The sequence below is a fragment of the Halichoerus grypus genome, chromosome 8 (genome assembly GCF_964656455.1).
Source record: "Halichoerus grypus chromosome 8, mHalGry1.hap1.1, whole genome shotgun sequence".
NCBI classification, from domain to species: Eukaryota; Metazoa; Chordata; class Mammalia; order Carnivora; family Phocidae; genus Halichoerus; species Halichoerus grypus.
In genome coordinates this window covers 81,398,160-81,425,616 of record NC_135719.1, presented here as the reverse complement: position 1 = coordinate 81,425,616, position 27,457 = coordinate 81,398,160, and the positions used below count along the sequence as shown (strand labels likewise).

The following is a 27,457-nucleotide window of genomic DNA, read 5'->3' as shown; positions in this document are numbered from 1 at the left end:
GAGAGGACAGATGGTGGCCACTGTATCGGGAGCATCGCGGGAGGGGCCAGGGGCTCCAGATGTGTCCCCAAAGCAGCACAGCCTCAAGTCCTCAGGAGGATACCTGCCTGGAGATTTGGGGAACAGAAGGAAACCAGGCACTGTATTTGTGCAGAGAGAGGGTAACACAGACATCTTCTTTTTTCTAACAAAGGGAGTCATGGAGCTGGGCAGTAGATTCCCCTTGGTGGGCATCCCAGCCCCAGCTCCCAGGCCCTAGCACTGTGGGACTTCAGGTCAGAGAGGGTGGGCAGATGTTCCCAGCCTGGGGCTGTGTGAGAACAGGCCAGGGTAGAAACGGGTAGAAGGGTGGGGAACCCATGGTTGGGGGGCAGGGGACAGCATCTGGCCTGTAGGAGAAGGTGACTCTTGCCCAGTGTGCTCAGCTCACCCTTCAGGTTAAAAATAAAAAAGGTAAGGGCCTGGCGGGCAGGGGCGTTTGTGCGAGAAGGTCCTGTCTTCCTGCTATCTGCCCATCAGTTCTTTGGAGGGAAGGAATGTGCCCAAGGACTAAAAAAAGGCCCTGGAGCCAGAGGGGCTAGGGTGACAGACCTTTCATGGGCAAATCTAGAGGCCCTGCTGTCCTCCTGTCACCTCCAGAGCCAAGGGATCAAGGGAGGAGGAGCTGGGAGGGAGGGTCCCTCCGGAAGGACTCCAAATTTAGGCAGGGGGTGGGGGCAGCGGGATATAAAGGAGATTGCTCCCGAGGACAGACAGACACTGCTCTGAACAAGGTAAGAGGGAGTTTGGGAGACTCTTTGGCCAGTCCCCAGAGCCCCCACCTTGAGGGACTCTGCCTTCTCGGGGAATGGGGTGCAGGGTGGTCTGAGGCCCAAGGGTTCTGCTAGAACTGCCTTGCTCCAACCCCAGGAAGTTCCCACTGACAGAGGGGAGGTTCCCAGGGAAAAACCAGAAACCTCTTTTCTCCTCTGATCTGCCTTTCTTTCCCTGCCTCTGCTGTCCCCTACTTTCTGTATCCTCCATGCTCTGTCTCCATCCTCCTCCCACCTTGGATGGCTTTCTGCTCTTTGTCTGGTTTTATTTTGTCTCCTGGTCTTTGTCAATACCCGTCACTGTGGTACTTCTTTGTCTGTCCCCTTGCCCTTCCTTCCTGGCCGCGTGTTCTAATCGCCTCACCTCTCTCTATTTCCAACTCTGATCCCACCTCCGCCCCTGGCGCTTTCACTAACTCTGCATCCTTTCTTTACTGACTCTCTGCCTCTTCTCTCTCCCAAATTCCCCATTTGGTCTGTCCTGCTCATCCGGCTCTTTGGGTCGATCCTCCTGGCTCACTTCTCCCCAGTGGCCCTTCTCCACTGTTCTTCTCTCTCCTTGTCTGGTCTTCCCTCTGCCTACCCGTGTCTCTGTGGCTCCACCCATGGTCCAGGGTCTTCAGGATTCTCTGTGAAGAGATAACCAGGTGAGAACCACCCCCAATTTTCTCGTGGGAGCCAGGTTACTGGACCAGGGCCCCCTCTCTCTCCTCCAGGCAGCTCAGCACCTCCCCGTGCAGACCCTTAGAGATGCTCCTTCAGCATTGTGTCAGAGGGCAAAAGAAGTAGAACCTGAAGCATGGGGAGGACAGGACCCAGGCCCGGATCTTCTCAGTGGGAGGGAAGAACACAGCGCCAGGTGGTGAGGAGGTGTGGCCAGGAGTGGGTGCCACCCACTGAGGCTTGGGCCCTCCCGTCGCAGGCGCAGGGAAGCACTAAAATGACCGATGCGCAGATGGCCGATTTTGGGGCGGCAGCCCAATATCTCCGCAAGTCAGAGAAGGAGCGTCTGGAGGCCCAGACCCGTCCCTTCGACATCCGCACTGAGTGCTTCGTGCCCGATGACAAGGAGGAGTTTGTGAAGGCCAAGATCTTGTCCCGGGAAGGGGGCAAGGTCACTGCTGAAACAGAGAATGGCAAGGTGTGTGGGGCATAGTGCCATGGAAAGGGAGAGAAGGTTTGCGGGGGGTTGCATGGGGGAGGCACTTGCTGTGGGAGCTGAGAGCTCTGGAGAAGAGCCAAAGTTAGCAGGAGTGCAGAACATGCCCCCTCAAGGAACCCAGCTCTTCGATGAGAACTCTGACGTTTCTCAGATGGACCTGAGCAGGTGTAACAGGGCACCACACCAGGGATGCACGCCCTTCACCAGAGATGGTGCTGGGGCAGGGGTGGGGGGACCTCCCCTGGTATCTGCCTCAGCAGGGTCCTGGAGATAAAGAAGACACAGACACGGCATCAAGTAAAGTTCCCTCTTGAATGTGTATCCTTCCTCTCTGTGCCTCAGTTTCCTCCATGGACCAACTCCCCCAAATCCACCTCACTCAAACCAAGAGCAAACTCTTAGACCCAGATGAACACAAAAAGCAGGAACTCTTGAGCTGAACGCTCAGTCCCGGGGCTGGAGACTAGCACTCAGAAGTCCACAGTACCTGCTTCCTCACGCAAGCCGTGAGAATTGCCACTGGTCACTAGCAGCAGCTCACAACCATCTGCCTTCACACATGCCGACTGAATGTTGGGTCCCAACGAGGTGTGCAACGACAGGCCACAATCTGCTGGGGGCTTTGACTCTGATCCCGGCTCTGCTACTGGCTATCTACCAAGCTGGAAAACCATTTAATTATTCTAGCCCCAGCTTCCGCCGCTGTCAAAAACAATACTAGAATACCTACCTGCAGGGTCTGATCACGTTAGGGCATGGCGAACTGACTGGTGCCAATCGAACCACACTGATGGTGACCAATGGGGAGTGTAGGGTTGGTAGGTGAGATGTTTTCCAGCAGAGCAAGGTTTGCCCTGAGCAACTGATGCCCACAAGCAATGCCCTCAGGAGTCAGGGTAAGGTGTGTGCACAGATTGGAGAGCTGCCAGCCCTGCAAGTTTGCCCCTAGATGCTTGAAGCAGGGACAGAAAGGTGCTGTCCTGGGGCACTGGCAAGACACAGAGACCCTAGCATGGGAGGGATGGCAGTAAGTTGTCTGGGGAAAGTGCTATGGGGGAGCCACGGGGCAGGGCTTGGGCACTGGTCAGAGAAGAGTTGGGAGAGTGAGGCCAGGTCGTGGCCCATGTTCTGGGAGGAGGTAGGTCGCGAAGCTGGCGAGTGCCGACTAGCAAGGTGGGAGTGTGGTCATCCCTGTCCATGCACCCTCCCCAGACGGTGACGGTGAAGGAGGACCAGGTGTTGCAGCAGAACCCACCCAAGTTCGACAAGATCGAGGACATGGCCATGCTGACCTTCCTGCACGAGCCCGCCGTACTCTTCAACCTCAAGGAGCGCTACGCCGCCTGGATGATCTACGTGAGTGCACGTGGCAGGAAGCCAGTCCTGGATGGAGGCTAAAGTAGGCCAGGGCAACTCTCTCAAGGCGAGGGGTCAGAACTCTCCCAAGGGGCCCAGCTCCCCTCTGCCCCCTTCCTACCCCTGGTCAGCCGCAGGAAGAGAGGAGCCAGCTGGGGTGACCAGGGACTCCCCTGCCTGTCACCACCTGCCCCAGGCTTCCCCCTCCAGCCCCTCATGCCTGCCCTCTCCCCTGCTCCAGACCTACTCGGGCCTCTTCTGCGTCACCGTCAATCCCTACAAGTGGCTGCCGGTGTACAACGCCGAGGTGGTGGCCGCCTACCGGGGCAAGAAGAGGAGCGAGGCGCCGCCTCACATCTTCTCCATCTCCGACAACGCCTATCAGTACATGCTGACAGGTGAGTCTGGCAGCCCTGACCTGTGACCCCTCAGCCCCGTACCGGTGGACCTGACCCTGTTGCCTCTCCTCTTTTCTCTTCCAGATCGGGAGAACCAGTCCATCCTCATCACGTGAGCAAATGCCATCCACCCACATAGGGATTTGGTGGGGACCCAGGCCGATTCCTGGGGGTGCAGAGGGGAGGAAAGGTTTAAGGTTGTGATTGCAAGGAGTGTGGGGAGCTGGGCTCTCAGAGGGGTGTCGGAGTGACCTACAATGATATGCAAATTCTGCGGGGCCCTGGGTCCTGGTGGAGGAGGTTAGAAGGCTGGGATTCTGAGGGAGGAGGGTGCAGTGGGCTGAACTCCAAATGGAGCATAGGGGAAATCTTGGATTCTGATGGGTCCCTCTTGCCTCAAGTGGAGAATCTGGTGCAGGGAAGACTGTGAACACAAAACGTGTCATCCAGTACTTTGCCAGCATCGCGGCCATAGGTGACCGTGGCAAGAAGGACAATGCCAGTGCAAACAAGGTACAGGGTGGGCCACAGGCTCAGCAGAGGGGACCTGGGGGCAGGCTGACCCAGGTGACCCCTAGCCTTGCCCTGGGGAACAGTGGGGACAGCACTACTGAGCCCAGTGCTCAAGACCTTCCTGGCGGGCACCTGGGTGGCTCAGTCGGTTAAGCGTCTGCCTTCAGCTCAGGTCATGATCCCAGGGTCCTGGGATGGAGCCCCACATCAGGCTCCCTGCTCCGCGGGGAACCTGCTTCTCCCTCTGCCTCTTTCTCTCTCTCTCTCTCTCTCTCTCATGAATAAATAAATAAAATCTTAAAAAAAAAAAAAAAAAAAAAAAGACCTTCCTGGAAGGAGATACACACTCTGATGTCTGTATATGACCCTTTGGAGCCACAGACCCACCTGCAGTCCATCTAGCCCCACCCTCATTCCCCAGGACCAGAGCAGCCCCTTGTCCTCCCTACTGCTGGAGGTGGACAGAAGATAAACCCTCGGGGTTCTGCTGCTTTTACAGGGCACCCTGGAGGACCAGATCATCCAGGCCAACCCTGCCCTGGAGGCCTTTGGCAACGCCAAGACCGTGCGGAACGACAACTCCTCCCGCTTCGTGAGTGCCTTTGACAGCTGTCCACTGGCCTCATTTGGCCTCGACAAGAAAAGGGGGGGTGCTGTTTCGTCAACAGTCACTACACCCAGTTGATCATCCTGCATTTGGCTTTGGGATATCAGCAAGCGTGTGCGTGTGCACCAGCCTGTGGGTGTACACACACACACACATATACACACACACACTCAAACCCTCCTGACTCAGCCTGGCTCCCTGAGGTCTGAGAATTCAAGAAAAGAGACCCAGAGTCACCATAGCTATTCCATAGCCAAGTAATGGAGCTGATTTGTGTCACATTATAGATTTTCCAAATGACTTTTTCCAGAGCTCTTCCACATTGAAAGTGGGAAGAGAGCATAGGTGCCGGAGCCAATTCTCCAGCTTCCCACCTGCCCAGCAAGTCCCCACACCTCTCTAAGTCCCAGTTCCTTTATCTATGAAACAGAGGTAGCAATATTTACCTTGCAGGTTACTGAAAGGATTAATGAGATCATATCAGAAGTACAAACGGAAGGCATTGTATCTGTGTTCATTCCCGTGTTGTTGTTTCCGCTCAGAGATACCTAGTAATATGGAGATAGGCATCCTTTCCCCTGTTTTACTGAAACTAAACTGGGACACCAAATAGGTCATTAACATTTCCAGAACTACCCAGGGCTTTCTGGGTTGTGTTGAGGTCCAAGATCTCCATTCTGTCCCTTCTGGCCAGTTCCCTGACTCTTTGTCCCATCCACCCCCAGGGGAAATTCATCAGGATCCACTTTGGAGCCACTGGAAAGTTGGCTTCTGCAGACATAGAGACCTGTGAGTATGGCAGGGAGCCCTGCACACCCCTCTGTGTCTTCCGCCTCTGCCTTCTTTCCCAGATGGGCCACCCTATCTCAACATTCCCTCTCCATCTTTCCTCTTCCCCTGGCTCTCTCCATTTTGCTATAAGAGCATTTCTCCCCTAATCTCCACCCTTTTGCTGGATCAACTCTCTCCCCGTCCTTACCTGCCTTCCTCTCTTCTCCTCACTTCAGATCTCCTGGAGAAGTCCCGGGTGATCTTCCAGCTGAAGGCTGAGAGGAACTACCACATCTTCTACCAGATCCTGTCCAACAAAAAGCCAGAGCTGCTGGGTGAGACTGCCTAATGCCTCAATGCCCCCATTGCCCTCCCCAGGCAGGCTGGGTGTCCTCCTCCTCCTCACCTGCCCCTGTTTACCTCCCTCCTCCTTCAGTCTGCTCAGGTCTTCTCTTCCTTCCCCATCTCAGATCTGCCTGCAACTCCTCTCGCCTCTCTTCCCACACTTTCTTTGTCATATTTCTTCTCCTCCTCCTGGTTGGTTTTCCCTTTCTCCTCTTTGTGTCTCCCCTGCTCCCAGGTGTCATTCTCCCACTGTCCTCCCTCCCCAGTCCCCTGCCTACTTTTTCATATCTTTTGGATTCTCTGCATGGTCCTTGCTGACTCTCCTCCTCTCTCCCTGCTCCTGGTCCTCTCTTCCATTGTCCCTGCCCCACCCCCACTGTGCCCTTCTCCCAACCCCTCTCTGCCCATCCCCTGCCCTCTCCCGTCCCCTTGTCCCCTTCCCTGCTCCTTGCCTGGACAGACATGTTGCTGGTCACCAACAACCCCTACGACTACGCCTTCGTGTCTCAGGGAGAGGTGTCTGTGGCCTCCATCGATGACTCCGAGGAGCTCATGGCCACAGATGTGAGTGAGGAGGCAGCGTGAGAGTTCCTGAGGGTTCCTGCACCACCAAATCCAACCACCTTCTTTGCCTCTCTTGCTCTGTCCTAGAGCGCCTTTGACGTGTTGGGCTTCACTCCCGAGGAGAAAGCTGGAGTCTACAAGCTAACAGGCGCCATCATGCACTACGGGAACATGAAGTTCAAGCAGAAGCAGCGGGAGGAGCAGGCCGAGCCAGATGGCACCGAAGGTGGGGGCAGGTGCTGAAAAGGCCTGAGGTGCTGGGTGTTCACCTGTCATGAGGAGATAGTCCACTGGGAGCAGGGTCTCCTGTGCTGCATCCAAAAGTGGTGCTTTTCAACAATTCTTGAAGAGCTAGGCTGACAACCTAGTTTATTAAGGTTATTAGGACCATGACAGCGAAAGTGGGAGGAAACCAGAAGTATGAGAAGCACGTGGTCAGAGGGCAGTACCTCTTCCCAGGAGCAGGGCCCTCACACCATCCAGCCCTACCTCCAGGCTTTTTCCTCGTTAGAGCCTTGTCAGAGGCCACCCAGACAGGATGGTTCCTGGGGACCTGAGGCCTGTGGGGTAGATGGATGGGGTGAGAACCAGGGAGGGGCAAGGATTGTGAGAGATGGGCAGACAGGGAGACCCCCCACAATCCTGCCAAATCTTCAACCCCGGCTGCACTGACCAGAAGTGAGTTCGGGATGTCTCCTCCTGGGCCCAACACTCACCCAAATTCAGGAAAGCACAAACTCTAGAGCTCTGCACATCCTGATCATTAATGCAGTGTATATGTGGAGCATGCCCAGCCCTTGGATGAGCCCCTTTCAAGCCATGTGCCATGTTCTGTTTGGGAGGTAAGGGCCAGGGGTCAGGATATAGCTTGGCATTAATATGTCGCATACCTCCCTGGGCCTCAGTTTCCTCCTTAGTGAAATGGAACAACAGTCCTTCCTAGCTCACTCTGGGGCTGTTGTAAGAATTCTTTGAGAAGGAAATGTCAAGGTGTGAACAGGGCTAGCTAGACAAATGCCCAAGAATATTCCTCTTAGCCTATCTTCAAGGACCCCTTCTGTGTCTATCCAGATCAAAATGCCAAGCCTGGCATTCATTTCATGAGAGCATGTCATCAGCTATCACAAAACACTTGAAATTGAATGAAATACATTTTCTCTAAATAGAGATCATATGTTGGATGGCACAGGTGGAGAGTTGGGGGGTGGGTAAAATGCTGTTAGGAACCTTGATTTCAAGTTGTTCACCACATGGATTAAGAGTGGAACAGGCCCAGTCCTGGATCAGATCCTGGGATGGGAGCAAAGGAGGCAGGGAGCAGCGCACATCTCGGTCAGCCACAGTCCCTGCCCTGGAGACATGAGAACGTGCTCACAACAATGCTGGTCAAGGGCCTGGACCAGGGACGCCAAGCAGATGTTAAAGACAGAGACGACAGGAACTGCTGGGTGTTGGGAGGTTCTGGACAGACGAGGAGGCCTGGGCTCCAGCCTGACTCTGCACACTGGCTACGTGCCCCCTGGCAAGCCTCGTGCCCTTCCAGGCCTGTATTTGCAACTCTTAAGTGAGAGCGGATGGACCCAATGCTTCAGAAAGGCTCTGGCCCTGGAGCAGGGAAAGAGGGTCTGCCGGAAGTGCTTGCTTACTTCTTTCCTTCTCCACCAGATGCCGACAAGTCCGCCTACCTCATGGGGCTGAACTCAGCCGACCTGCTCAAGGGGCTGTGCCACCCTCGGGTGAAAGTGGGCAACGAGTACGTCACCAAGGGGCAGAATGTCCAGCAGGTGTACTACTCCATCGGGGCACTGGCCAAGGCAGTGTACGAGAAGATGTTCAACTGGATGGTGACAAGGATCAATGCCACCCTGGAGACCAAGCAGCCACGCCAGTACTTCATAGGGGTCCTGGACATCGCCGGCTTCGAGATCTTCGATGTGAGTGGGAGGAGCCTAGGCGTGTATGCGCGGGGGAGGGGGCGGTGACTCGCTCATTTGCACCCGTGACCATCATGGCCAGTGGCCAGTCGAGGGAGAGACAGTGGGGCTCAGGGGTGGCAGACACATCGTCCTGTCTTCCAGGGGAGCTCCCCCTCCACGGCCTGACAGGGGAGGGGACCAGTCACACCCCTGGCTGTGCTTGGGCACGGGCCTCGGCTGACCCCACTGGCCACTCAGACCCCTGCCTGCCTGACCCGCTCCGCCCCCGCCCCCTGCAGTTCAACAGCTTTGAGCAGCTGTGCATCAACTTCACCAACGAGAAGCTGCAGCAGTTCTTCAACCACCACATGTTCGTGCTGGAGCAGGAGGAGTACAAGAAGGAAGGCATTGAGTGGGAGTTCATCGACTTTGGCATGGACCTGCAGGCCTGCATCGACCTCATTGAGAAGGTGCTGCCTCCACCCGCTGCTTCCGTTTCCTTCCCCTGGCATCCCAGCCAGAGTGGCAGGGCTGTCCCTTCTACAGCCAAGAAACTAGAGTCCCCAGAATCCCCAGCCTCTCTCAGACCCAGCTTCTACCCACCGTGAAGTCATACATGGGATGAGCCCCCTTCTCCTCTCCCCAGGACCTAAGACCTTGTCCTGTATGGTGGTCACCTCCCAGAGTCTTAAGAAGGAGACGTAGTGAGGGGAGGACTCCTGGCCCCTCAGACAGCCCATGGGAAGCGTCATCTATGGAAAGATCCTAGGCTGACACTAGAGACATTTGGCTTCCCATCCTCTTCCTGATAGCTGAGAATAAGCCGGTCTTCAGCTCCTCTTGTCCACAGACTCAGAGGAGACAAGAACAGAGCTGGTGTGAGGTTCCCAGTGCTGGCTTGTTCTCAGTGTGCTTTTGCTGGTACAGCCCAGAGCCCGGGATAACTACCCTCACCCAGCCAGCCAGTGCCCTTCAGAAAACCGGAGCTTCCCAGAAGCTCTGGGTGGTTATCCAAGGTGCTGCTCTTCCAGAGGTCTCAGAATCACCTGAAAGTATATGGAAAAGAGTGTGTGTGTGTGTGTGTGTATACACGTGCATGCACACACACACACATGTGTTTACATGCATTTTTCCAGGGAGGCATCTTTAGTTTAATCAAATTCTCATTAGGATTCCTGTCCCAAGGAAAGTCAAGAACCACCAGACTCTCTGAAGAGCAGGATGTTGTGCAGAACATGGATCCCTTTAACCATCCCTTGAAGAACTGTTACCCATCATATAGGCAGAGGTCTGGCCTGCCCCTCAGTCTGTCACCTCTGACATACACCTGTCCCTGGGGCAATCCAAGAAGGAGGGACTTGCTGCAAGGCCTTGGGGACCTGGCAGTGTGGCTGGGAGCACAGGGCTCTTCACTTGGTCCACTGAGGCAGAAAGAGGTTATAGGCCAGATCTGAATAGAATTAGATTTAGGTTAATTCCAAGAATATTAGGGTCCTATATTGGGACAAGAGGTGCTAGCCCAGACACTGTAGCCTGCCAGCTCTACTGGGCTACAGTTTTTCCTCTGGCAAGGTGTGGGGCTCTGGAAACCTGGGAGCGCATGCAGTGATGCTCTCTCTACCTTCCCCCTCCCTGCTCTCAGCCCATGGGCATCATGTCCATCCTGGAGGAGGAGTGCATGTTCCCCAAGGCCACTGACATGACCTTCAAAGCCAAGCTGTATGATAACCACCTGGGCAAGTCCAACAACTTCCAGAAGCCACGCAACATCAAGGGGAAGCCGGAAGCCCACTTCTCCCTGATCCACTATGCCGGCACAGTGGACTACAACATCCTGGGCTGGCTGGAGAAAAACAAAGACCCACTCAACGAGACGGTGGTGGGCTTGTACCAGAAGTCCTCCCTCAAGCTCATGGCCACACTCTTCTCCACCTATGCTTCTGCTGATGTCGGTAAGAGGGCAGCCCCTGCCCTGGGCCAGAGCAATTCTGAAGTTGCCAGGGGCAAGGATCCTTCTGCTTCAAAGCACAGGATTCTAGAGGCAGAAGAGAACCCACAAGCCATGGGATGGGGGTCAGGAAATCTCACAGTAGTCATTCTGCCACTGATCCGTAGAAGGGCCATTTTCCACTTTGTGTTATGGATATTGGTGTACATGTCGAATGTCTCCTCAAGACTGAACAGCTGGAGGTGAGTGAGGGTGGCACACGCATCGCTGTGCCCGGCCCAGTGTAGACCTGTGCCTGTGGGAGGTCTTGGTAAACGCTGAGAGGATCACCGAACATCTGGTAGCACAGGTGAGTGTCCCGTTCAGAGAAGGAAGAGAAAGGCTGTGGCTTGGAAGGAGGAGGAACTACAGGAAGGAAGGTAGACCGTGGAAAGAAGCAGGCATGAAGGGAGGGGTTCGAAGAAGGTGGGAGAAGAGCACTCATACGATTTCAGCACCTACTATGTGGCAAGCAAGCTTATCTAATCTCCATCCCAGTTTTTAGAGGCAGTTACTGTTCTCGTCGTGGGAAAACCGAGACGTGGAGAATCACTTTGTGAAGTCACACGGCTAGTGAGAGGCAGAGCCCTGCCCCTGCCCGAGGGCTCCTCAGTTTTCAGACTCTGGCTCCTCATCCCTTCTCTTGTTATTAGGGGACAGCGGTAAAGGCAAAGGAGGCAAGAAAAAGGGCTCATCCTTTCAGACAGTGTCGGCCCTCCACCGGGTAAGAAGGGCCCAGAGATGCCAGGGGGCCTGTGGTGGGCAGGCCCAGCCCTTTGACTGTGTCACCCTAATCTGATTCTCTGAGTCTGGGGAGGAAAGAAGCTAGAGCTATATGGTCATTTTGGGCATGTAAATTCTACACAAGCCTGAACTCCCATCATAAATTATGTGTCAACTCTTGGTTCCTTAGAGAATTCTGGAGACAGGCTGTCAGGGACCCAGGGCCCAAAAAGATGGTCCCTGTGGCTCCTGACTCCCCACTCTCATCCACCCCCAGGAGAATCTGAATAAACTTATGACCAACCTGAGGACCACTCATCCTCACTTTGTGCGCTGCATCATCCCCAATGAACGGAAGGCTCCAGGTGAGCGATGTGTAAAGGTCTAGTCTGGGGAGGGCACTTGGCATCCACTTGCCCTGAGACCGATACCTTCCCTTCTCCTGCTGCAGGGGTGATGGACAACCCCCTGGTCATGCACCAGCTGCGCTGCAACGGTGTGCTGGAGGGCATCCGCATCTGCAGGAAGGGCTTCCCCAACCGCATCCTCTACGGGGACTTCAGGCAGAGGTGGGTCCAGGGGCACCCTGGAGCTCAGGGAACATGGGGAGCCTGGGCAGACTTGGTGAGGAAGAGAGTCCACAGGTGGCCCTGAATGCTGTGGGCAGAAGAGATCAGTGCAGAACGTGGGTAACTTGGGGCACCTCCCTCTCCAGGTACCGCATCCTGAACCCAACAGCCATCCCCGAGGGCCAGTTCATTGACAGCAGGAAAGGGGCAGAGAAGCTGCTGGGCTCCCTGGACATTGACCACAACCAGTACAAGTTCGGCCACACCAAGGTGGGTCTAGAGCCCCACAGGGTGGAGCTGCGGGACATGTAGCCACCTTGAGCAGAGCAGCTAGGAGTTTGGAAAGCAGGCCTCTGATTCCTGGCTTCCTGTATTAATTCAAGGGCTGGAACCCAGGCTTCTTTTCTGTCTTGTTCTTCATATTTCACTCTGAGGTCTGGGATATATGGGTAATGGGTCACCTGGGAGCTTAGTCAGCGCCTCCTTCCCTCTTCCTCCACCCTGGCTACCCTTCTCTGAGGCTGCAGCCCTCTTGCCTGCAGGTGTTCTTCAAGGCAGGGCTGCTGGGGCTGCTGGAGGAGATGCGGGATGAGAGGCTGAGCCGCATCATCACCCGCATCCAGGCACAAGCCCGGGGCCAGCTCATGCGCATTGAGTTCAAGAAGATTGTGGAGCGCAGGTGAGGCGAGGGAAAGGGCGAGGCTCTCCCAGAGATGTAAAAGGTAGACAAGCAGTGCTAACTGGTGTGACTCCGAAGACCTGAGTTCAAACCCTGACTTCACCACTTACTAGCTGGCTTGAGCAAGTGACTACCACGCTAGGTCTCATTTTGAATTCTTTACACAAAGAAAATTCCCCATAAAGAATGAGATACCATTTTAAAACACCAGCTTGACAAAAATCAAGAAGTCTGACCCATTGCTTACAGGTATGTAAATTAGCACAACCTCTCTGAAAAACAATTTATCATTATCTTTTTTTTTTTTTTAAGATTTTATTTATTTATTTGATAGAGACACAGCGAGAGAGGGAACACAATCAGGGGGAGTGGGAGAGAGAGAAGCAGGCTTCCCGCTGAGCGGGGAGCCCGATGTGGGGCTCGATCCCAGGACCCTGGGATCATGACCTGAGTCAAAGGCAGACGCTTAACAACTGAGCCACCCAGGCGCCCCTATCATTATCTTTTAAAGATGGACAATTGCAGGGGTACCTGGCTGACCCAGTCCATAGAGCATGCAACTCTTGATCTCGAGGTCATAAGTTTGAGCCCCATTTTGGGTATAGAGAACATCCCAAAATAAAAAAATAAAAAAATATGGACAATTGCTTCCAATTCCATTCCTAAGTGCATTCCCACAGAAACTCCTGCATGTATACAACATGGGACAAAAAAGAATCTTCATAGCAGCATTGGCCAAAATAGCAAAGATTTGGAAACAACTCCAATTTCCATCTCCAGGGGAATGGGTAAATAGTAGTATAGTCGTTCAGTGGACTATTCTAAAGCAATGAAAGGAGGGACTTACAACCACACGGTGCAATGTGTTTGAGCCTCAGAAGCCTATGGTTGAGTGAACAAAAGCAAGTCACAGAAGGATACATATAATGTAATGAAATTTTTATAAAACTCAGAGATACTAAAAAATAGTGACATATTGTTTAAAGACACGTACATATATGGTTAAAGTATGTTTTGAAAAAGTAAGGAAATGAAAAACACAAGACTAAGGATAGTGGCTGCTTCTGGTGGGGGGACTAGGAAAGGGGATGAGAAACACACTGGGAGAGCCAACACTGGCAAAATGCTCTTCTAGTTGTTGTTCAAAGGATTGATAGGTTCATGCATAGTCATTTTGTTTCATGCTTCATAACTTACATATATACTATAGATATTCTTACATGTAAAATATAATTTTTTAACATATCTGAGGTTCTTATGGATTAGAAACACTGAACTTAGTAGACACTCTATGAATGGTGTAGCTTTCATTACTACTAACGCCCCAGTAGGGAAGATATAAACTGCCCTTTTGTTGAATTACTCAAGTAATAAATATTTATTGAGCAACTCCATGTTCAGTGTGGTAATGTTGGAGTGGGGGTGCATATCAAGGCAACAAGACAGGGCTCCTGCCCTCAGGTGCCTATGAGCTTGTTTAGATGGGCTGGGAGCCAATTGCAGTTGGTCCCATGCTTGGGAAGTGCTCTTTCAGAGTGCCCCTTCCTGCCTCCATGTTTTCTTGCCAGGGATGCCTTGCTGGTAATCCAGTGGAACATTCGGGCCTTCATGGGGGTCAAGAACTGGCCCTGGATGAAGCTCTACTTCAAGATCAAGCCACTACTCAAGAGCGCAGAGACAGAGAAGGAGATGGCCAACATGAAGGAGGAGTTTGCGCGCATCAAAGAGGCGCTGGAGAAGTCGGAGGCTCGCCGCAAGGAGCTGGAGGAGAAGATGGTATCCCTGCTGCAGGAGAAGAATGATCTCCAGCTCCAAGTGCAGGCGGTGAGGTCACACGACGATCTCTTCATTCCTCCCCTTTCCTCCCCTGGATTATAGCCCATTTCATCCCCAGGAACTAAGATGCTGGATATTTCCTCTCTTTAATCACCAACTCTCCTCTCTGTCCTCTTCTCCCAGGAACAAGATAACCTCAATGATGCAGAGGAACGCTGTGACCAGCTGATCAAGAATAAGATCCAGCTGGAAGCCAAGGTGAAGGAGATGACCGAGAGGCTGGAGGACGAGGAGGAGATGAATGCAGAGCTCACTGCCAAGAAGCGCAAGCTGGAAGATGAGTGCTCTGAGCTCAAGAAGGACATTGATGACCTGGAGCTGACGCTGGCCAAGGTGGAGAAGGAGAAGCATGCAACAGAGAACAAGGTGAGGGCAGTTCCTTCTGGCTCTATCTCAGGTCTCCTCAGGATTCCCAGACCAGAGTGTGGTCCTGGTCCTTGGTCTTGGACATCCCCATAGATGTCTCCGGGCCGATGACCTCTGACCCTAAAGGGGATGGGGTTCTTGGTCAACAGGTGAAGAACCTGACAGAAGAGATGGCTGGGCTAGATGAGATCATTGCCAAGCTGACCAAGGAGAAGAAGGCTCTGCAAGAAGCCCACCAGCAGGCCTTAGATGACCTTCAGGCTGAGGAGGACAAGGTCAACACACTGACTAAGTCTAAGGTCAAGCTGGAGCAGCAGGTGGATGATGTGAGTAGTAAGAACCATGCTCTGTCTCTCTCAGGTCAGGATTCTGCAGGCAACATCAACAGCAAAGGGGCCTCTTTGTTCCCTGCAGTTCCTCACTAGGCTGGGGTTCAGAATTTTTTATACTTGCAGGGATTTCTCTGCTGGTTTGCCCTCCAATCTCACTGGACTTTGAGTTTAGAAGGGAGCAGAAGAGCATACACTGTGGATCTCAGGTTTTCTACTGCTTGTTTATTATCTTCTTTCCACCAGCTGGAGGGGTCCCTGGAACAGGAGAAGAAGGTGCGCATGGACCTGGAGCGGGCAAAGCGGAAGCTGGAGGGTGACCTGAAGCTGACCCAGGAGAGCATCATGGACCTGGAGAACGACAAGTTGCAGCTGGAAGAAAAGATCAAGAAGTAGGAGCCTGAGATGGCCAGGAAGGGCTAGTGGAGATGGCTGGCCTGAGGGTTAGAGCATAGGGTGCTTCACACCCACTGGCCATGACTGTCCTGGGCCCAGTGTGAAGGAGGAGGTCAAACGGCCCTCCTGCATTCACCCTCTGGGCTGGGGGGAGGGGACTGGTCCTGGCACGCCACGGCAAGAGAAGAGAATGGGTACAGAGGAAGGAAGACCACCTGTCACTGCCCCCCCCCAACTTCTCCTCCAGGAAAGAGTTTGACATTAATCAGCAGAACAGTAAGATTGAGGATGAGCAGGCACTGGCCCTTCAGCTGCAGAAGAAATTGAAGGAGAATCAGGTGAAGTTCTTCCTGGTACAGCCAATGGGGAGTTCAGTGGGGAGGCAGCTGAGGATGCAGAGCTGCTTAGGGTTCTAGATAGTATCTAGAACTCCAGGCAGCCTTGGAGACCCCACCAGCCCTCACCTGGCACTGGAGAGCACTGGCCTTCCCCCGTTACAGTAATAACGTCTTATTCTAGCAGGGCTCCCCCGTTACAGTAATAATGTCTTATTCTAGCAGGGCTCTTTGGGGGAGGCAAACAAGCCTACTAAAAGGGCTCTCTTGCTTATATGCCCTGCCTCGTGGGATTTTGCTCCGGTGCAAATGACAGGGTTCAATTCTCATCTCACCCTTTCTCTGGTACTTCTCCCCTCTGCATGGGGGTGAGAAGGGTCTTCACGGAGCCCTTTCCTATGGGGTGCTCTGATCATACTCTTTCCAGGTACTGGTCCCATGATATATAGTCAACTCCTACAACTCTGAGCAAGTCACTTCCCGTTGCCGAGTCTCAGATTGTCTTCTCATCCGTGAAATGAGATAATAACACCTGCCTTACAGAAGACCAGGGGAGATAATGTTTATAAAACCATTTTGTCAGCTACCAGTCAGCCAGCCACTAGCAAGGTGTTCTTTTGTTTTCTCCATGGCCTTCTCATCCCTCTGCAGGAGGAGAGTAAATTAACAGCCACAGTCTCCCTTACTTTTAGCGCACCCTGAATTTTAATGAGCTTTTTGTCCTGTGTTTGTCAGAAGAGCCCTGGAAGCAAGGAAGGCAGGTACTACCATCCCCATCTTATAGCTACAGAAGCTGCATGGCCACGTCTGGACAGAGTGGCCCCAAGGACAACATGCACTCAGCTGCTGGGGGCAGGGCCTTATCCTCTAATTTTCTGGTCAGATGGTGGCTATTGGAGAGAGCTGATCACCCCTCAGCATTCAGGGCCCACAGTCCATGCTACAAGTAATGCATGGACACAGTTCCACTCATTTGGGGAGCTGCTCAGGGGCTGGCCTGCCTTCAGTGATAATTTGCCCTCCCATTTTCTTGGGTGCCCCTCTGGGTTTTAGCTAGAATACGAGGACATTCTCCAGGTTCTTCTGTTTGGGTCGAGGCAAACTCTTTGGCTCTTAGACCCAGAACAACAGTGCTGTTATCCTCACCAGGTCTCGGCAAAGGGCTGTGGCTCCTCCTTCTTCCTGCCCTAGCTCTTGCACACAGTCCCACTTTCTTCATCTTGGGAGTAGAGGCATGGTGTTCCCCTCTCTCCTGCTCCCAGCACCCACCCACGCACATCCTGTTAATACTGTCCACAACCACCGATGCAGGGATCCCACTGATCAATGCTCCCCTTTGCTCCTGGCTGGTCAGGGAACAGATCAAAATGACAGATGGGACATTCTCCCAATTTAGTCAAAGCCAAGGCTAAGGCCAAAAAATGAGGTAGGGGCCTGATGATGATAAGGGCAACCTGCTAGCACTTGCCTGGCCTAGAAGGGAATAGTCAAGGTGGACCCGAGCCCAGGCATAAATAAGGCAAGCCCTGGAGAGTGAAGAATATGGTTGGCTGGACTTTGTGGTTAACTTGGAAAATTACAAAAGTTTTTATTGTCTTACGGCATATGGTTGTAAATATTTGTAAGATACCAACACAGGCTTTCCTGCCTTATATTTAGCAGAGCAGAGCCTAGTGAATCTGTGAAATCTTTGAGATTCAGGATCTCGTAGGATCTCCGAATCCCCATCCGAACATAGATTCTCAGGATTCAGGGCTGCAGATAATCAGACTGAGTCTAAACGCCTTGAGAGGTCAGCTTCGACCAAATTGCTACTGATGGCCTACACAGCACCCCTGGCCTCTACCCACTAGATGGCAAGTCACGGCAAGCGAACGTGTCTACAGACATCGCCAACTATCCCCTGGGGCACAAAACTTTCCCTAGTTAAGAACCATTGCTCTAGAGGGACCTGAATGTCCTGGAGCTCTGGGGTGGGGGCTCCGCCGGACGGCTCCGGGCGGTGGGGCTGAGCCCTCTGTGTCCCGGGCCAGGCTCGCATCGAGGAGCTGGAGGAGGAGCTGGAGGCCGAGCGCACCGCCAGGGCCAAGGTGGAGAAGCTGCGCTCAGACCTGTCCCGGGAGCTGGAGGAGATCAGCGAGCGGCTGGAGGAGGCCGGGGGGGCCACATCCGTGCAGATCGAGATGAACAAGAAGCGCGAGGCCGAGTTCCAGAAGATGAGGCGGGACCTGGAGGAGGCCACGCTGCAGCACGAGGCCACGGCGGCGGCCCTGCGCAAGAAGCACGCGGACAGCGTGGCCGAGCTGAGCGAGCAGATCGACAACCTGCAGCGCGTGAAGCAGAAGCTGGAGAAGGAGAAGAGCGAGTTCAAGCTGGAGCTGGACGATGTCACCTCCAACATGGAGCAGATCATCAAGGCCAAGGTGGGCTGCCTGCTCACCGTCCTTACCCCCTTCTCTCCCACAGCGGTCTTCCTTCCACTCTCTCTGCCCTGTCCTCTCACTGTCACTCCTTCATCAGCCCTTGCTCTCTGTCTCGCTCTCTCCCTTGCCCTCCCTGCCTCCACTCACAGCTCCTTTAATTCATGCACCCCTTCAGACCACGCCCTCCAGCACCTCTCCGTTTCAGCCCCTGAGCCCTGTGCCCTCCCCACCTTGGCCCTCCCCTCCTTTCTCTGGTCCACCCAGCCCCTTCTCCATGACAAGTTGTCCCTTACTGCCTGAAGGCAAACCTGGAGAAGGTGTCCCGGACATTGGAGGACCAGGCCAATGAGTACCGCGCAAAGCTGGAAGAGACCCAACGCTCTCTCAATGACCTCGCCACCCAGCGAGCCAAGCTGCAGACAGAGAACGGTGGGTGCCCCTAACCGGCCCTGCGCCTGCCCCAGGGTCAGGCACCGGTTGCCCCCTTCCATAGCCCACAAACTCTCTCTTGTTCCCACCTCTAGGTGAGCTGTCCCGGCAGCTGGATGAGAAGGAGGCGCTGATCTCCCAGCTGACCCGAGGCAAGCTCTACTACACCCAGCAGCTGGAGGACCTCAAGAGGCAGCTGGAGGAGGAGGGCAAGGTGAGGCCCAGCTAGGGGACAGTGGGACAGGCTTGATGGCAGCCCTGGTAATTAAATTACATCAACACCAGGAATGGAGCCCAGAGGCTGGAGAGAAGACTCTGTTTGTGGTGGAAAGGCCCCCCAGTCTAGGTTCCTCTACGCTCCAGCTAAGCCACACCTGAACATCATCGAATGCCTCTTTCCTTATTTGCTAGGAGTGCGGTGGGCAAGCTGGAAAGCTACTCTAAGACGCTGAGACTCCACACCAGCCTTCACCCTGAATGAGCGAGGCTGGGCTTATTTGAACTTCATGGAGATGAAAAAGATCTAGAGAATGATGGGGGGCGGCATTCCCTCCCACCTTCCTGGGAGATAAGCCCTCCTCCCGGTGCCCGCCCCTCCGCAGGCGAAGAACGCGCTGGCCCACGCGCTGCAGTCGGCCCGGCATGACTGTGACCTGCTACGGGAGCAGTACGAGGAGGAGACGGAGGCCAAGGCCGAGCTGCAGCGCGTCTTGTCCAAGGCCAACTCGGAGGTGGCCCAGTGGAGGACCAAGTACGAGACAGACGCCATCCAGAGGACCGAGGAGCTCGAGGAGGCCAAGTGAGTCCCGGGCGGCCCACCACCCTGATTCTAAAGGAGGAAGGAGCAAGAGGACCTGGGGTGGGGACAGGCAGAGTGGGCACGGGAAGGAGATCTGAGGAGAGTGGGAAAAGGTCCGGGGCGGGGCGGGGGGGGGGGCGGGGGAGGAAACGGGTAATAGAGGTGCTTGAAAGGGAGCCTGGATCCTGGCCTCTGAGTGAACCTGGCTGGCCCTGACTCACTTCCTGTGACGCATGAGCTTTTGGCTCGGGTTATACCTGATGCTCACGTATAAGACGAGCAAAAAGCTTGTTGGTCAGAGGAGCTTCCATCGATCAGCCTGGTGTGGGGAGGGTTGGAGGCTGCCACCCAGATGCTGCTACACATAAGGAGGACTCTCTGTTCCACCTACCTGCAGGCTTGGGTCCCTCGAGGCTAGGGACCCGGGGCCTGAAGGGCTGATCAGGGTCCCAAGGAGCTATGGGAGAGGATGGGGTCACCCTGGTCTGGGGAGGAGGTGGTTCCAAGGGCCTGGTGTTGTAGAGTCACACACACACACACACACACACACACACACACACACACACACACACACTCTAACTGCCCCGGGCAGGAAGAAGCTGGCCCAGAGGCTGCAGGATGCCGAGGAGGCCGTGGAGGCCGTCAATGCCAAGTGCTCTTCGCTGGAGAAGACCAAGCACCGGCTGCAGAATGAGATAGAGGACCTGATGGTGGACGTGGAGCGCTCCAACGCAGCCGCCGCGGCCCTCGACAAGAAGCAGAGGAACTTCGACAAGGTGGGCCTGGGCTGAGGGCCACAACCAGGGGCAGAGCAGGGAGGCCGGTGTCACCAGGAAGCCAGGGACCTCCTCCTGGGGGGCCAGGAAGGAGACTGAGCCCCGCCGAGGGGCCTGGGCATGCCCTGGAGAGCCGGGGGAATGGGGGATGGGGGTGTGCTGGGGCGGGGGTTGGGGCCGTGCAGTGAGCCGGGTCCCCACAGATCCTGGCCGAGTGGAAGCAGAAGTATGAGGAGTCGCAGTCAGAGTTGGAGTCCTCGCAGAAGGAGGCGCGCTCCCTCAGCACAGAGCTCTTCAAGCTCAAGAACGCCTATGAGGAGTCCCTGGAGCATCTGGAGACCTTCAAGCGGGAGAACAAGAACCTTCAGGGTGCGCTGGGGCCGGAGAGGCCGGGGAGGGGCTGGGGGCAGGGAGGGCCACCCTGGAGCAGGGAGAGCTCAGGCTTTGAGCTTTCTGGCCCTCTGACCCCCAGAAGAGATCTCCGACCTGACCGAGCAGCTGGGAGAAGGAGGGAAGAATGCACACGAGCTGGAGAAGGTCCGCAAGCAGCTGGAGGCTGAGAAGCTGGAGCTGCAGTCGGCCCTGGAGGAGGCTGAGGTGAGCCTGGCTCTGCCTGTCCCCCTACCTTGTACCCTCTCCTACCCACCCCCTCTTGTCTCTGACTCCCCACTCTCCTTCACCCGGGGGTGACACTGACCCTCAGACAGAATTTATTAGCTCCTTTTTCTCAGTCTACCCACTAACTTGATACCCATGACTGCCTCCAAAGCCAAGGTCTGCACCGAGGAAAGCATCCCAGTCTGATCATAGGCCAAAAGGTTATGTTTCCTACGGTGTTTAGAAAGTTGAAATATGGCCATCATAATAACCCCTCAGACAGTAGGTGGGAGTGTGGGCTTCAGAGTCAAGCAGATCTGAGTTTGAAACTTGGCTTCAGGGGCGCCTGGGTGGCTCAGTGGGTTAAGTGTCTGACTTTGGCTCAGGTCATGATCTCAGGGTCCTGGGATCGAGTCCCACATCGGGCTCCCTGCTCAGTGGGAGCCTGCTTCTCCCTCTCCCTGCCACTCCCCCTGCTTTTACTCTCTCTCTCTCTCTGTCAAATAAATAAATAAAATCTTTAAAAAAAAAAAAAAAAGAGAAAGAAACTTGGCTTCAGGACCTCCACTGTGTCATTGGGCAAGTTTCTTAACCTTTCTGTACCTTAGTTTTCTTATTTCTAATGGAATGAATTGTACATACCCAATAAGATTTTATGCATGATTGTTACTAAGATTAAATGAGGTCACAAACTTAAGCACTTAATACGTATTTGCTATTGTTACTGTTCATTTGTAGAGAACCTAGGGAGAGCCCTGAGTTTCAGGGCTTCCAACTTTTTTCACTGAAGGGTAAGTGACCCAGAAAACAAAAATAAAGTTTGGAATATGTGGTTATAAAAACCTCCCCCTTTTCTATGACACTTAGAAGGTCAGGATTGTGCAGTGTTAGTATTAGGGGGGCTTGGCACTTGTGAGGTCCAAGCCCTTTCCTTGACAGAGGAAACCCAGGGCATCCTGGGATGCAGGTCCCACCTTCTGCATCTTTTTCCAGACCTTCTTCTCCAAGCCGTAGTCCTGGCTGATACCCTGCCTCTACTTGGCCTCCCTCCCCACCTCGCCCTGTGCCCTGACAGTCTGCCTCTGACCCTCTCTCCCCACCCCTTCCCAGGCCTCCCTGGAACACGAGGAGGGCAAGATCCTGCGGGCCCAGCTGGAGTTCAACCAGATCAAGGCTGAGATCGAGCGGAAGCTGGCAGAGAAGGACGAGGAGATGGAGCAGGCCAAGCGCAACCACCTGCGGGTGGTGGACTCGCTGCAGACCTCCCTGGACGCGGAGACGCGCAGCCGCAATGAGGCCCTGAGGGTGAAGAAGAAGATGGAGGGCGACCTGAACGAGATGGAGATCCAGCTCAGCCAGGCTAACAGGATAGCCTCAGAGGCCCAGAAGCACTTGAAGATTGCCCAGGCCCATCTGAAGGTAACAGAAGGTGGGACTCTCAGAAGGGAGCTGCCCACAGGTCTGGTGAGGGCCCTGGGCTAACACATACGAGAAAGTGGGAGCCACTTACCTCCTGTACTTGGAGGCTTGAGGAAAGAGAACTGATCAGACCCCAAGCATGTCCTGGACCAGCCCAGCCCCCGGGCCTAGAGAATAGACGAGGGGATGTGCCCCTTGGCCCTACGCTTGACGGAAGGTTTGTGAACATGGCATCGGGTGCATCAGACCCCGAATGGGAAGCCCTGATGGGATGGGTGCAGGTCTCCAACGTGCTTCCTCCCCCCGCCCCCGCCAGGACACCCAGGTCCAGCTGGACGACGCGGTCCGCGCCAACGACGACCTGAAGGAGAACATCGCCATCGTAGAGCGGCGCAACAACCTGTTGCAGGCCGAGCTGGAGGAGCTGCGGGCCGTGGTGGAGCAGACGGAGCGCTCTCGGAAGCTGGCCGAGCAGGAGCTGATCGAGACCAGCGAGCGGGTGCAGCTGCTGCACTCCCAGGTGAGGCGCTCGGGGGCCACGCACAGAAACCTGCCGAGGGCCAGAGCCTAGCACGCCTCCGGAAGTTCTGAACCAGGTGCCCTGAGTGAGCGTGTCCAACCGGGATGGCAAATTACTTCGTCTCCTGGGCCATCCCTCCTCTGCTAGTCGTGGCACCGCCTTGAGAAGGGGGCCTACACTTTGAAGCTAATGGTTGCTGATGTCCACCGAAGTCACAGGCCTGGGAGTCGTGGATTGCTTGCTGTAATTTGGCACCCCTGATCTAGAGGACAGCCTCCAGCTTGCTCTGTAAAGATGAGATCCAGGGAGTTTAAAGAAGTACAAACGCATCCACGTGCAAACCAAATTCTCGATGGAACACCACTGTTCCGCAATCCCATACACCCAGTCACCGGCTGTTCTCCGCAGTGAGTTTTTGTGTCCATCTTACGGCAGGGTCCCATGGGGCTTTTATCGGTAATCTAGTACGTGTGGGAATGACGTCATGCACTGACGCTGTCCCCTCTTCCTTACTCCACTACATTCTTTTTCTAACTATAATCATTTCCAGGATATTGTCCTTGTAAACAAAGTTGTTCCCATTTTCCTGGGAATGTTTTCATGCTCCTGAATAGACATATTACTAAAGATGTCAGAAGTAGAACTGTAGACCTTTTGCTGCTTGAAGTCTTTCTTCAGAGCTGAGTAATTTTAGATATAACATCTAGAACATATCTGTTTTCATAGGAAAAGGAAAAGCAGATACAAAACATGGAATATACAATAACAAGGTACAACAAATAAACAAGGAATAAACAAAAGCAAGACTTTTTTTTTAAGTGACTAGTTTTTTTGGGAGCCTAGGTGGCGCAGTCTGTTAAGTCTCCAACTCTTAGTTTTGGCTCAGGTTGTGATCTTGGGGTCGTGGGATAGAGCCTCACGTCAGGCTCTGTGTTCAGCATGGAGTCTGCTTGGGATCCTCTCTCTTTCTCCCTCTGCCCCTCCCGCTCGTGCCCACGCGCTCTCTCTCTCTCCCAAATAAATAAATCTTTAAAAATAAATAATAAAAATAAATTAAAAATGACTAGTTTTAATTTTCTGTGGATAAAAGTGTAGAATCTAGTAACAAAGTATATATTTGATAGTTTTCTCTACCTATACCTAGAACACCAGCCTCATCAACCAAAAGAAAAAGATGGAGTCAGACCTGACCCAGCTCCAATCAGAAGTGGAAGAGGCGGTGCAGGAGTGCAGGAACGCCGAGGAGAAAGCCAAGAAGGCCATCACCGATGTGAGTGACCGCTCCCCTCCCGCCCCCACTAAAGACGTGAACAAGGGCCCTGGGTCCCGGCCAAGCCACTGCACCGTGACAAGCCAACTCTTACCGCTGCGTGGGTTGGCGGGCCTCGGGAAACAGACACCAGGCTGGGAAAACGCTGATCCTTGAGGGACAAGGGGCCCTGGGCCCAGTTCTTTTAGACCTCTCTCCTGACCCCAGGCTGCCATGATGGCAGAGGAGCTGAAGAAGGAGCAGGACACCAGCGCCCACCTGGAGCGCATGAAGAAGAACATGGAGCAGACCATCAAGGACCTGCAGCACCGGCTGGATGAGGCCGAGCAGATCGCCCTCAAGGGGGGCAAGAAGCAGCTGCAGAAGCTGGAGGCCCGGGTGCAAGAGCTGGAGAACGAGCTGGAAGCCGAGCAGAAGCGCAACGTGGAGTCGGTCAAGGGCATGAGGAAGAGTGAGCGTCGCATCAAGGAGCTGACCTACCAGGTGAGGGCATGGTGGCTGCTCTGGGGGGCAGTCAAGGGCAGATGTGAAAGCACTTCCCCTGCCCCACTTCCTGGCCACACAGGCCCCATGCACAGTCACTGTCTGGGAATGCCACTCAACCCCCTGGCACCTACTTCTTGAGAAGCTGTCTTTAGATTAATTTTCTTTCACATTCCCTGGAGTCCTTTTGGCTTGAGTCCATGATTTTTTCTAGCGAATGAGAACCTATTTCTACTTCCTGAAAGCTCTTTTAACCAGCGTTTCCTCGGGTTTTTTTTTAAGAACCCAAAGTGTTACCATGAAGGCTTTAGCACAGTCCACAGAACCTTTCTACCGGCCTGAAAGGGAAGGACATAGTATGGCACTTTCAGGATAAAAGTCAGAGATGGGAAAGACTCAGACCTTCCCCTGGAACTTGTGGGACAACAGATAGATGGCCTTAGATAAAGATGATCCCAAAATGTTCTAAGACCTGCACCTGTGTAGCTCAGAGCTTTTGCCCTTGACCTGTTATTTTCCCAGTGCGCCTAGGAAGGCAGGCCAGAGAAAGGGGGTATTGGTCCCTTTGCCAGCTGGATGTGAGAGCCATGGGACAGAGCTACAGCTGGAGAGCGGCAGAGCTGTCGTGTACATAGGGGGAGAGGCACCCTAGCACACACAGTGATGACGAGATAGAAATGATCAGGTGACATCAGGGCCAGTGATCCTGGTGCCCAAATCTGCCCAGTGCCATCCACATATCTGATAGGTTAGAATGGTCTGCCTATGACGGTGCCCCCTTCACCCTGTGGTCCTCATTAGTCCTCTCAGCTCACTCTAAAACCACCGGCCAAGAGCATCGACGGGGCTCCAGGCTGGGGCTGCAACAGCCCCGATAGCTCCATGTTATCAGATGGAGGAATTCCATTTGGTTCTGGGTCCCTTGCCCCACTTCCAGCTTTAGGGCCACAGCCCTCTTTGCTTTTTAGATCCGGACTGAGGACCTTGCTGTGGCCTTTGACCTACAAGTTGAGGCAGAGCTGGAATCCAACACCCCCCTTCTTTGACCTGACCCATCGGAGGGAGGGAAGGCAGCTGAGGCCTGGGGAGAAGTGACGGATTGAGGGAGGGAACAATGATTGCACTTGCTCCTCCCCCAAATTGGCTTCTCCCATCCATCCACCCCCAGACGGAGGAGGACAAGAAGAACCTGCTGCGGCTGCAGGACCTGGTGGACAAGCTGCAGCTGAAGGTCAAGGCCTACAAGCGCCAGGCCGAGGAGGCGGTGAGTTCATGGTTTTCTCCACTCTGTCAACACACCTCCCATGTGTGAGAATCCACGGGCGTCAGCCCCAGCATGGGGACTAGACGTTTCACGTGTCCGTGTGCTCAGAGCTGGGTCGGGCACTCTGAGCGAGCACAAGCAATGCCTACAGACTGCTGAGAACCCATACTCCAGTAGACCTGAGGGAAGGCAGTGTAGCTGCTAAGCAGGCCACGGGGCCAGACAGTGCTCAAGGCTGGAAGGTGGCCGTGGAAGTGAGCCCAGGAGAGGACCTGACCACAGGGCAGTGGGGAAGACTCTGGGTGGGCAGAAAAGTGTGAAAGTAAGGTGTCGATGAGCACACATGTGCAGGAAACCCCGGAGCTGGGAGCATCTATCAGAGTCCTAGCTGGGCAGATGCTGTGAAGCTGAATTCTGAATGGGACTGGACCAGGCAGCATGTAATTCATCTCAGGCAGTGGGTGGCCATGCAGGATTCTGAATGCTGGCAAGTTGAGGAGGGTGCCAAGCCAGGAGCAGGATACCCTTGGCAAGGCAGTTGCAGGAACATAGTAGAGGGGTGAGAGCCCTGAGCCCTGGCTCAGGGACAGGGAATCCCTCAGACTGGGAGGCTGGGAATTTCCACCTCCTCCCCCTCCCCCTGCTGCCTCTCACCTCAGCCTCCCCGTCCCCGAACCCCTGCAGGAGGAGCAGGCCAACACCAACCTGTCCAAGTTCCGCAAGGTGCAGCACGAGCTGGATGAGGCGGAGGAGCGCGCGGACATCGCCGAGTCCCAGGTCAACAAGCTGCGGGCCAAGAGCCGCGACATCGGCGCCAAGGTGGGTCCCTCCCCTGGGCCTCACTAGTCGCCCCATGTCAGCACATCTGCCAACATCAGTGGCCCTCAGAATGGGCACTCCTTACCCTATATTATGGCAGACCTGGGGGTCCCACAGCACCCATACCTGAGAACCCCCTGAACCTCTGAAGAAAGCCCAGTCCCACCCACTAAACTACAAAGGCCCCCAAGTGAGACCCAAGATCCCCGAGGCCAGAACCTCTCCCTCTAAAGCCATCCCCTTTAGGCCCCTGAAAGCCCTAGAGATTCCTCCCCACACCCTACCTCCCTCTTGCCAGCTGGCCCCTCACACCCTTTACTCCTTTCTCAGCAAAAACTGCATGACGAGGAGTGACACCGCCTCAGGAACCCCCCTCTTGCCAACCTGTAATAAACCTGAATGCCGGACTCTGCCTGAGCCCCGTCCTTCCCACCACCGCCGCCAGCCAGCCAGCAGCTGTCTTAAAGCTCCCCAGCGGAGGGAGGCCCTGCCCCTGTGTCAGAGCTGTGGGAGCCCAAGCTTTCCACATCTACAGAGGAGGCAGCCGAGGCCCAGAGAGCCCTGGTCAGGAGGAGAGAAAACAAAGGTACCAGAAGGGTGAACCAATTCTGTGTGCCGAGAGACAGAATTTTCGTGTCAAAGCTGAAGCTCCCCTCCACCTACCCCAGCTCTGGGCTGCAGGGGTTAAAGGTGTCCTGGGACACCCGTTCCCTCCCAGATGAATTTCCCACTGACACCAGGAGAGGCTCAGGGCTCACTGGGGGTGGAGGTTCGTAAAGGGGTTGGTACAGGTCCCATTCTGGCCAGCCCCTTACAAGTAACCCAAAGGGAGTCCCAGGCACAGTCGGCTGGGGCCCAGGTCTGACCTCGGCCTCTGTGGTCAGCGCCTCACTGTGAGGGAATCCTGAGACTATGGGGCCAGCTGACACCGAGCCTGAATCAACAGGCTCTGTGGACCAAAGCCAAGCGTTGCTTGTTTCATTTTGGCCTCTCA

The 27,457-nt window shown here is 54.5% G+C and overlaps 1 protein-coding gene across 1 annotated transcript; it reads left to right on the top strand.

Annotated features, from left to right (window-relative positions):
• The first annotated feature begins 1,752 nt into the window (after positions 1 to 1,752).
• MYH6 (myosin heavy chain 6) lies at positions 1,753 to 27,026 on the top strand. Its single transcript, XM_078053472.1, has 37 exons — positions 1,753 to 1,953; positions 3,187 to 3,330; positions 3,572 to 3,728; positions 3,813 to 3,840; positions 4,130 to 4,241; positions 4,741 to 4,833; positions 5,574 to 5,637; positions 5,856 to 5,954; positions 6,425 to 6,528; positions 6,616 to 6,754; positions 8,194 to 8,462; positions 8,744 to 8,914; positions 10,087 to 10,396; positions 11,085 to 11,155; positions 11,432 to 11,519; positions 11,606 to 11,723; positions 11,870 to 11,993; positions 12,266 to 12,402; positions 13,971 to 14,226; positions 14,362 to 14,604; positions 14,754 to 14,930; positions 15,180 to 15,325; positions 15,577 to 15,667; positions 17,698 to 18,087; positions 18,390 to 18,516; positions 18,612 to 18,730; positions 19,119 to 19,315; positions 19,908 to 20,091; positions 20,295 to 20,460; positions 20,564 to 20,688; positions 21,799 to 22,107; positions 22,424 to 22,627; positions 23,772 to 23,897; positions 24,105 to 24,380; positions 25,549 to 25,644; positions 26,329 to 26,463; positions 26,794 to 27,026. Exons 1-37 carry the CDS (start codon positions 1,753 to 1,755, stop codon positions 26,815 to 26,817), a joined length of 5,820 nt encoding a protein of 1,939 aa, XP_077909598.1. The 3' UTR covers positions 26,818 to 27,026.
• The last annotated feature ends 431 nt before the right edge of the window (positions 27,027 to 27,457 follow it).

What these genes read in the sequence shown, in the direction of transcription:
- MYH6 (XM_078053472.1), top strand. Translation starts at nt 1,753, where the DNA reads ATGACCGATGCGCAGATGGCCGATTTTGGGGCGGCAGCCCAATATCTC. An exon ending in CCGGCTTCGAGATCTTCGAT is followed by an intron (nt 8,463 to 8,743) that starts GTGAGTGGGAGG and finishes CGCCCCCTGCAG; the next exon opens with TTCAACAGCTTTGAGCAGCT. An exon ending in AAGAAGATTGTGGAGCGCAG is followed by an intron (nt 12,403 to 13,970) that starts GTGAGGCGAGGG and finishes TTTTCTTGCCAG; the next exon opens with GGATGCCTTGCTGGTAATCC.